The sequence below is a fragment of the Marmota monax genome, unplaced genomic scaffold (assembly GCF_021218885.2).
Source record: "Marmota monax isolate L192 unplaced genomic scaffold, Marmota_monax_Labrador192_F-V1.1 WCK01_AAM20220418_F8-fsc00050, whole genome shotgun sequence".
NCBI classification, from domain to species: domain Eukaryota; kingdom Metazoa; phylum Chordata; class Mammalia; order Rodentia; family Sciuridae; genus Marmota; species Marmota monax.
In genome coordinates this window covers 13,085,349-13,094,971 of record NW_026694552.1, presented here as the reverse complement: position 1 = coordinate 13,094,971, position 9,623 = coordinate 13,085,349, and the positions used below count along the sequence as shown (strand labels likewise).

Sequence of the window (9,623 nt, the reverse complement as noted above, 5' to 3'; positions counted from 1 at the left end):
CTCTCTCTCTCTTTTAAAAAAAAAGACTACATTGGGCTTCTAGATTAACTTGTTTGTTTAATGCAGAAATTTATTTAGCATCTGTGGCATGTCTTTATCTTCTGGTGAAGCTGGCTTGAAGGGAAAATTTTATATGGCACATGAAATTACTGAAGTCTTCATTTTATACTTAGCACAGAAGCAAACTAGTTCTGAAAGATATTATTAAACCTATCTAGTCAACTTATATATGCATATTAAAGTGGAAAGTTATAGAGAAGAATTAATCTTTAGAAGACCAATTATAAATATATATTAATTTTTCTCTACTTTATGTGTTCATTCCTTAGTAATAGTTCCAAATTTGATAACTTTAACCTTAACTATTCAAGGACTATTTATTTGTTTTGAGGGTATAAAAATTATAATGACAGAAGATAAAGGAAAAAATTAAACATACCTATTCATTGTATTTAAATGTTTTTCTTTTGTGATGCTGAGGATCAAACCCAGGACTTTGCTCATAAAATGTATTTGCAAAATGATAGAAATATATCACTGGACAATAATGTAAAGGGAATTTTCAGTGTCTTAATGAAAGTATTATAGCACTTAACAAAAATGAATATGTAAAGTTAAATAAAACATGGAAAATCCCTAATAAATGCAGACACATGGATTGCTTATCATTGCTATTAATCACATTTTAATTTTGTGTAACAAATTATGTTTATTTTTTATTTTTTAAAGATTTTTTTTTAGTTGTGGATGGACACAATACCTTTATTTGTTTTTTATTTTTATGTGGTGCTGGGGATCGAACGTAGTGCCTCACACATGCTAGGCAAGTGTTCTACCACTGAGCCACAACTCCAGCTCCACAAATTATGTTTATACTGCTAATGTGGGATGGAACCTTTTGCATTAAAGTGATGTCTGCATCAGACATTCTATGTATACATAATAACTCACACACATTTTAGAAATTTTTTGTTGAAATCACCAATTCTGTGCAATGCTTAATATAAAGTCAAATATTTAACTAGACATTTATAGACAATGCAAGCTGAAGGCAATCACTGAGAAATTTGAACTAAAACTAAATTTTTATTCAATAACCTAATAAATTGCAATAAAAAGATCTTCTGTTTTTGAAAACTTAATTCATAGAACTATTTATATTTCTCTGATTCTTTTGCTAGTATAGACAAACCTATGCTAATAGTTTTAGAAGGCAACAGTGAATATATGTAATATATTCAAAATATACTTAGAAGGTTAGTATTGAATTTATGTACAGAATAGGCATCCTCTTTTACGGTCTGATTTTAGGAAAAGCAGAAAAGTTCAGCTGTCCAAAGACACATCTATTATTTGTCTCCTAAGACTCTCTGAGGACTTTTTAGGAAGAAGATAAAGGAAGGATACAAATTTATTGGCATAGATTTTATATAAATTCAGAGCAGTTATTTTTAGACCAGTTTGCCTCACAGGTTGGAAGATCCAAAGAGAATAGAATACTGACTAAGTCAATATATTCTGAATTCTGATTGTGGGGTAGGCTCAGTAGAAAAGGCTGAGTACATAGAGCTCTGCAAGGAAAAACAGACCTAGATAAAACAACTTAATGAGACAACCTAGGAAACTGGATGATAGCTAGAGTATATCAGTAAATTGAAAGAACATTGATTTTATATATCTTATTATAAGTATATCTTTATATATTATATGTATATCTTTACATATTATATATATATATATATATATATATATATATATATATATATATATATATATTCTCTATTCCATTAATATCTTTGTCCCAATACATGTCTGTTAAAACAAACACACATTTAGCCATTAAAATATAGAAATAGAAAGCATGTCTTTACATTTCCGTATCACTTAACATGTACTAATGCTTAAGTATTCTTTGTATTTTTACCTGTCAAATTCAGACTCAGTTTCCGGTGATGATTTGAATCTTCCTCCTGGTGAGTATCTTCGATATCTCTCTGATTGGCCATAAGATCTCCCTGATTGACCATGATATCTCTCTGAATGATCATGATATCTCTCTGAATGACCATTAGATCTCTCCAAATGACCATGAGATCTCTCTGAGCGACCATGAGATCTCTCTGAATGATCATGATATCTCTCTGAATGACCATTAGATCTCTCCAAATGACCACGAGATCTCTCCAAACGACCACGGGATCTCTCCGAGCGACCATGAGATCCCTCCGAGAGACCACGAGATCCCTCTGAGCAACCATGAGATATCTCTGATTGGTCACAAGATCTTTCGGATTGGCCATGAGATCTCTCTGATTGACCATGAGATCTCTTGGATTTGTCAGGAGATTTTACTGATCGGCTATGAGATCTCTCTAAGTGGCCTCGATTTCCTTCTGATTGATGCTGTTTTTCTTCTGATTGGCCTTGATTCCTCTCTGATTGGGTCTTATTATTGTCATTGCACTTCTCCTGTAAAGGACCCCAATTATACAAAACAAATGAAACATATGCTCCACAATTTGATTAAGTCACAATGATATTTCTTAAGACCATTTCTATGGGCAATTATTTCTTATGAAAATCTACCGTGATTACTTTTTATATACTAGTTTTTAGAACTACCATATAGAATAGCTCTGTTGTCCCTTGTCATTGGCACAAAGAATATTATGCAAATAAGACTTTAATAAAATGAAAATATGGAAAATTAGTCGCTTTATGAATTTTAATATATTCCAAGATCATGTTCTACCTACCATTTTCTGGATCTATATTTTGTTAAAGAAACAAAGATCGTATGACTTTATAGTTTAGGAGAGGCAATATTTAATAATATTTCATAGTATACATCCTTAGGATCAAATACTGTTTTTGCCAGCTTGATGATAATTTAAGAAAACAATCTATAAATTCAATATAAAAACACTTAATTCTAGAGAGAAAAACAAAGTGCAGGAAAGAAATCTATAAAGGAAGCAGAAGGTTGGCTTAATACTGTTCAAGCAAATTGACCTGGTAATGACTCAGTCTTTCTATCTTTTCAACTTCTAAACCAAAAGGCAATAGTGTGAATCAGCCAAATGGAAATAATAAAAAGTTTGACAAATCTCTATGATGTTACATAAAATAAGTGGATAAAGTTATATGAACTGTGCTGAGAAATCAAGCTTTCCACTAGCAAATGTTGCCTGGCAAAGAAAACATGCCCTAGATTTGGCATTATGCCTTTCTTGTATTACACTGCCAGAGGTGAAAGCAACTGCTAAATAGCAGGGAAGGCACCAGCACAAAGAATATTCTGAATAGAAAGCATCAATAACATAAAAAATATGAAAAAAAATATTTACTAGAGCCTAAGGCCATAGACACTCCCCAGCATTTCTACTGAAAAATCTAAACAAGTAGACTGGGTGAAATACACATGTACCTCTTCTAAGTGAATAGTATTGGGAGCACGGTGGCTCAGCAGAAAAAATAGGATTGAGGCCTAACTCCTGAAAACTCTTCTCAAAGGAGTTGTGGTCCTTTCATAAATGTTTACAATACAAAATAGTTTCAGGGGCCATAGAATACCTTTCTAGCATGTGTGAGGCACTGGGTTCCATCCTCAGAACCACATAAAAATAAATAAAGCTATTATGTCCATCTACAACTAAAAATAGATAGATAGATAGATAGATATTCAGGATTAAGATATAGCTTAGTGGTAGAGTATATGCTAAGCATGAATGAATCCCTGGGTTTAATCTCCAATACTCCCCCCAAAATAAATGTTTCACCTTTAGAAAATGAAATGCACATTAGTTATCCTTCCTTATATGCAAGCAGAAACTTCCTATCAAAAAGAATTATGTTGAATAAATACAATTTTATCCTATTTAGTAGATTATTTATCCTATTCTTGGTAGATTAAATCTTTCAACGTATATAACTTGCTTATTAGAGTTGCAAGGCATTGTTGGGTGCAGTGATGCACACCTGTAATCCCAACTACAAGGAAGGCTGAGGCAGCAGGCTCACAAGTTTGAGAACAGCCTTGCCAACTTGAGACCCTGTCTTGAAATAACTGGGAATGTGGAATGTGGTAGTGCACTCAGCAAGCTTGTGTTAGGACCTGGGTTCAATCTCCAGGATCAAAAAAAAAAAAAAAAAGAAAGAAAAAGGGAAAGGAGAAAGAATTGCAACACACCATTAGACACTAATTATTCTATTTATTGGTAAAATAATTATGGTTAACTTTCTTATATTTCTTTACTGTATTTTTGTGATGAGTTTTGCTATACTGACAGTCTCAAAAGTTTCAAAAATGGGGCTGGAAGCTGGGCATGGTGGCATACTCCTGTAATCCCAGCAGCTCGGGAGTCTAACTAAGGCAGGAGGATCTTGAGTTCAAAGCCAGCCTCAGCAAAAGCAAGACACTAACCAAATCTGTGAGACCCTGTCTCTAAATAAATACAAAGCAGGGCTGGGGGTGTGGCAAAGTGTCCCTGAGTTCAATCCCCAGTACCCAATTGGGGCTGGGGTTGTAGCTCAGTGGTAGAGCGCTTGCGCTTGCCTAGCATGTGTGAGGCACTGGGTTCCACCCTCGGCACCACATAAAAATAAATAAATGAAATAAAGGTATTTTGTCTATAATTTTTTTTTAATTTCAAAAATATGAGTTACATAAAGATACTATCAATTTGAAAACAGTTTTACAATATTCAGTTTATTTCTGCATCATGGACTGTATCAAAAAAAGCTCTCATTCTTCTCTTTTAAAAAAAATTATTTTTTTAGTTTTAGGTGGACACAATATCCTTATTTTATTTTTATGTGGTGCTGAGGATTGAACACAGTGCCTCATACATGCTAGGCAAGTACTCTACCACTGAACCACAACCCCAGTCCAAGCTTTCATTCTTCTTTCCAAATTTTATCCCAAACCTCCTCATCCTACAAGACATAAATCAAATGTCATCTCTTCCATCAGACTTTCTGAATTCTCCCCAGTCAGAATGCATTACTGCATCTCTATAATGTAGAACATATACTGTATTAGAACATGTATTTCATCCTGCCTAGCATTACATTTCTTTCTTCTCTTTCTCTCCTACTACCACATATGGTATTTGAAGCAGGCTGCTTTAGTACCATTCGGGGGCTGCATAGAGTAGGCGCCTAATCAGTATTTGATCAACTTAAATTAATTGTTCAAATATTTGAAAATGCAATATGCTCCCCTCCAAAATAAGTAAATAATTTGCATTTACATAATTTAACAAAAATGGTTTAAGCTGCCAGAACCACCATTTTTTACTAAATGATCACATAACGCCATAAAAAGAATCAGTTTATAGGCCAAGCTGAAACATTAACACCAATGTTAGTTTATAAATCTGGAGGAGCACCTCTCAAATTCTTGTACAGTGACCAGCTTACCTATAGAAGCTGAGGTAAAGGATTATACAACCATAGTCTGTCCCACTTGTTAGTTCCAGAGTGTATTTCATATTCTATTTCATCTCACTTCTGGTTTTTATAATTAATTTACAAGGTTACTAAAACTTTTTATACTATAACTTAATATCAAACACTCTGTAAGAGGAGAAAAATTAGAATGATTATATAGGATAAGTAACAATAATCTATTTTAGCATTTTATAAATTCAGAATTTCTATTGACCAGGGACTGCCTAGCAGTAGAGTGCTCGCCTCGCACATGTGAGGCCCTGGGTTCAATCCTCAGCACCACATAAAAATAAATAAATAAAATAAAGATATTGTGTCCAACTTCAATTAAAAATAAATATTAAAATAAATTTCTATTGACCAAAAATAACAAAACAACCCAAATGTTTATCACAAGAGACACAGGGGAAAAATCTCAACTAACAAAAATCTAATTTAGATTGTATTCAAGTCACCATGGAACAATACTAAGAAACAACCCCAGCTCTCAATGGAATTTAAAATAACTCTTAATATTAAGATATATATTAAACTTAGGAATTTTTATATCAGTTAATTCTTGGTATTTATTTACCTGCTCAATTGAAGGCTGCTTACTTAAAGGGCTTTGTCCAGACTTTGCTCCAGAAGGTTCTTCGTGTGATTTTTGATCATCAACTTTTTCGTCAAGCTTGTTTTGGAATTTTGTGCACCCTTTGAAAAATAATTATTTTCTGTATTTTTAGTCAGCAAATTCAACATGTCTTTCAGAAATATTGTGCATGACCTCATTTTAAAGCTATGCACTGGGTTTTGTAAAACTTTTGATATTTCATTACTCTAATATCATCTAGGAGTCTCACTGAATTCTAGAACAATCTTTGCCATACTGTTTCCATTTGCCTACCCTAATAGGGTAATCTTCTTTGTGTATAATACCTCAAATTTTACTTCATATGCCCAGTTGGGACACAGTATCTGAAATTAATTGAAGGAATACTCCAATAGAAAAAGAAGAGATAGAGAGAAACTGGCTGCCTTGTATTGATTGTATGGCTATTTGCTTCACCTATCTGCTTTGCTTTGGGTACAAAGACAGCTTAAGAAACAATCAAAAAATATAGATTTTCAAAAGCCTCAAAAAATCAATTTTATATTTGGCTAGGAACATGAGAATGGACCATCTCACCAATCTTGGCTGCTTTGCCCTTATAATAACAACCATTCCTCCTTTTTTCAGAATATGTTAAGCCACTTAAAAGATTCACAGGAGAATTATACTGAAGCTGGGTAGGCAACTCGGAGAATATGTACAATGTTAAGATGGTCTCAACCTTTTCACTAGATCATGTAGAATCTTAATTATTAAAAAGAATTTTCTACTATGGCAATCTGCAGTATATTCATATGGAAATACACTCTCTGAACCAACCAATGTGGTTAGTGTTACAGAGGATATTCTTCATACTCTACCCCAACTGTCTTTGCCCAACAACATTCTTTTTTACAAAATGTGGATGCTGCAGTACCCAGATTATTGACCATGCTTTTAACCTTCCTGCATTGCCTCCTAAACGTGGAAGGACCAACCAACCAGAAATGTGCAAAACATTTCTTAGCCCATATGGTTACTTATCTCATCTTGCCCTTCTTTAGTGAAGTAACTTAAATAAATTTAAAAAATTATTTCATTTGACATGGCATAGAGTCCTACCAACCCTATATGAGTCCTTGACTAGAAAAAATAAAATAAGTAAAATAATGTAACTTTACAACAGCATGGCAAGCTCTTGAATTTGCTGACCTTGTCAGTTACAGATATTTCAGACTCCTTACCATGTGTGATTTTTAGTATACTTTACCTTTCTGCCTGCTTGTCTACGAGCATTTGATCGCCGTTTTGAAGCTGTAGGTTTTTTATTGTTCTGTTTTTTATTCTTGATGTCTTCCACACAGGTAGTTTCTATCCTTTTAAGGATTATAATGTCATCTGTATTAGAAAGTACAGATGAAAAAATGGAAAAAGCCAAATAACAACACTGTATCTCAAGTCAGTAGTCATCATATTTCAGAACATTTAAAAATTTAGTAGAGGGGGGCTGGGGATGTGGCTCAAGCGGTAGCGCGCTCGCCTGGCCTGCGTGTGGCCCGGGTTCGATCCTCAGCACCACATACCAACAAAGATGTTGTGTCTGCCAAATACTAAAAAATAAATATTAAAATTCTCTAAAAAAAAATTAGTAGATCTGAAAAACGATTTTACTATAATATTAATCAAACTGAAAAACCACAACAAATATCAAACAATACAGAGATTTTACAGTTAGTTTTTGGAAATAAGAAAAACATTCCTGTCAAACAGATTTGTGGTAACTGCACTTACAAAAATAAAAAAAGCTTCCAGATTACAATAGCTCAAGGGAGGACCATTTAAATAAATGTTATTTCAGTTCCAGAGAAATATAAAGCAATAGTATCATTTTGGAATAAATGTAAGTGACAGACGATTACCTACATGTATTTTCTTAAAAAGTAAAAAGGTAAGGGCTGGGGTGGTGGCTCAATGGTAGAGTGCTTACCTAGCATGTGTGAGGCACTGGGTTCAAGCCTCTGCACCACATAAAAACAAATAAATAAGCTGGGCACAGTGGCTCATGCCTGTAATTCCAGTAGCTTGGGAGGCTGAGACAAGAGAATTGTGAGTTCAAAGCCAGCCTCAGCAACTGCAAGGCACTAAGCAACTCAGTGAGACCCTGTCTCTAATAAAATATGAAAAATAGGGTTGGGGATGTGGCTCAGTGATCGAATACCCCTGAGGAGTTCAATTCCCGGTATAAATAAATAAATAAATAAATGTATTGTGTCCATCTACAACTAAAGAAAAACATTTTAAAGATTCTAAAATTTAAAAAGTAACAGTGATAATAAAAAAGAAGATAAGAAAACTAAGAAATTAAAATGGAAGTTCATAAGGGATACCACAGAAGTGAGGAGCTTGTATTACTTGTATTACTATATATCAGGAAGCCTTTATTATAAGGAAAGTTCTTAGGTATTCAGGTAGAAAGCACTTACATGGCATGATTTGAATGATGGGAGACAACCTGATACCTTCCTAACATCTGGAATGGAAAGGAAAGCTCTACAGGTAGAATGTTGTGTTGGTAGATAATAGCTTACTTATGTCAAGGCATCTTCAGAAATAAACACAAACTAAGCATTTGGAAGGAGCTAGAGATATTAGAAGAAAGAGGAGGAGTAGGTGAAAACAGCATGAAAGAGTCAGATAGATGCCAAAGATTAACCATTCCTTTACTGTTTTGTTCAGTACTAGTCTTGCCTCAGGTCTCTAAAGATCTGATCCTGATTTTCTTTGAGATGCTGATATCTTCAAAGGTGAAGCTCAACAGTCAATTCAGTGCATTTCTTTTCCTTTTTTGATGGAGTGACAAACTTGCCTAGGATGTGTGTGAGGCTCTGGGTTCAATCCCCAGCACTGCGCTCTCCGCTCCAAATCTGTGGAAATCTCCGGTACAGATTTTTTTGTTTTGGTAGTACTGGAGATCAAACCCAGGACAGCATGCAAGGTAGGTAAGTGCTCTATCACTTAGCTACACCCCTAGCCCCAGATTTTTTTCATATTACAATTATAAGGGAGTATACAAATAGGATATCTTACAGACACATAGGAAGATATTTAAATCTTTTTTTATTTTATTATTTTTTTTTAGTTTTAAGTGGACATGATATCTTTATTTTACATTTATATGATGCTGAGGATCAAATCTCAGTGCTTCAAACATGCTAGGCGAGCACTCTACCACTAAGCCACAACCCCAGCCCCAGATATTTAAATCTTTAACCTCCCTAATATCCCTGAAACAATCATTACCTAGCTTACAGGGAACCAAAGATGGTGAATTCTAAAATAGGATCACAAAATTGTGGAGAGGAAAAAGTGAAGAGCAAGCTCCTTCCTGGGTCAGTACTTTTCACAGTGACATGAGAACATGCTCTGGGATCAGACTGTTTTGTAGCCCTCATATACAATTCTCAATGACTTCATTTTTGCATTCCTCAGAGTCACTGAAGATAACTTCTAATGGCTAACATTGTCTTAAATATCACACAAAATTTCTTGGGGTTCATGCAGACCTACACTACAGTTGAGAAACATTTACCAGATACTTTTG

General features: G+C 34.2%; 1 protein-coding gene across 1 annotated transcript; it reads right to left on the bottom strand.

The window, feature by feature from the left end:
- Positions 1–1,920: 1,920 nt before the first annotated feature.
- Luzp4 (leucine zipper protein 4) lies at positions 1,921–8,512 on the bottom strand. Its single transcript, XM_046420815.1, is given in 6 exon segments — positions 1,921–2,024; positions 2,027–2,163; positions 2,165–2,469; positions 6,026–6,121; positions 7,293–7,420; positions 8,506–8,512. Coding segments are annotated over 6 exon segments (777 nt in total).
- Positions 8,513–9,623: the final 1,111 nt, after the last annotated feature.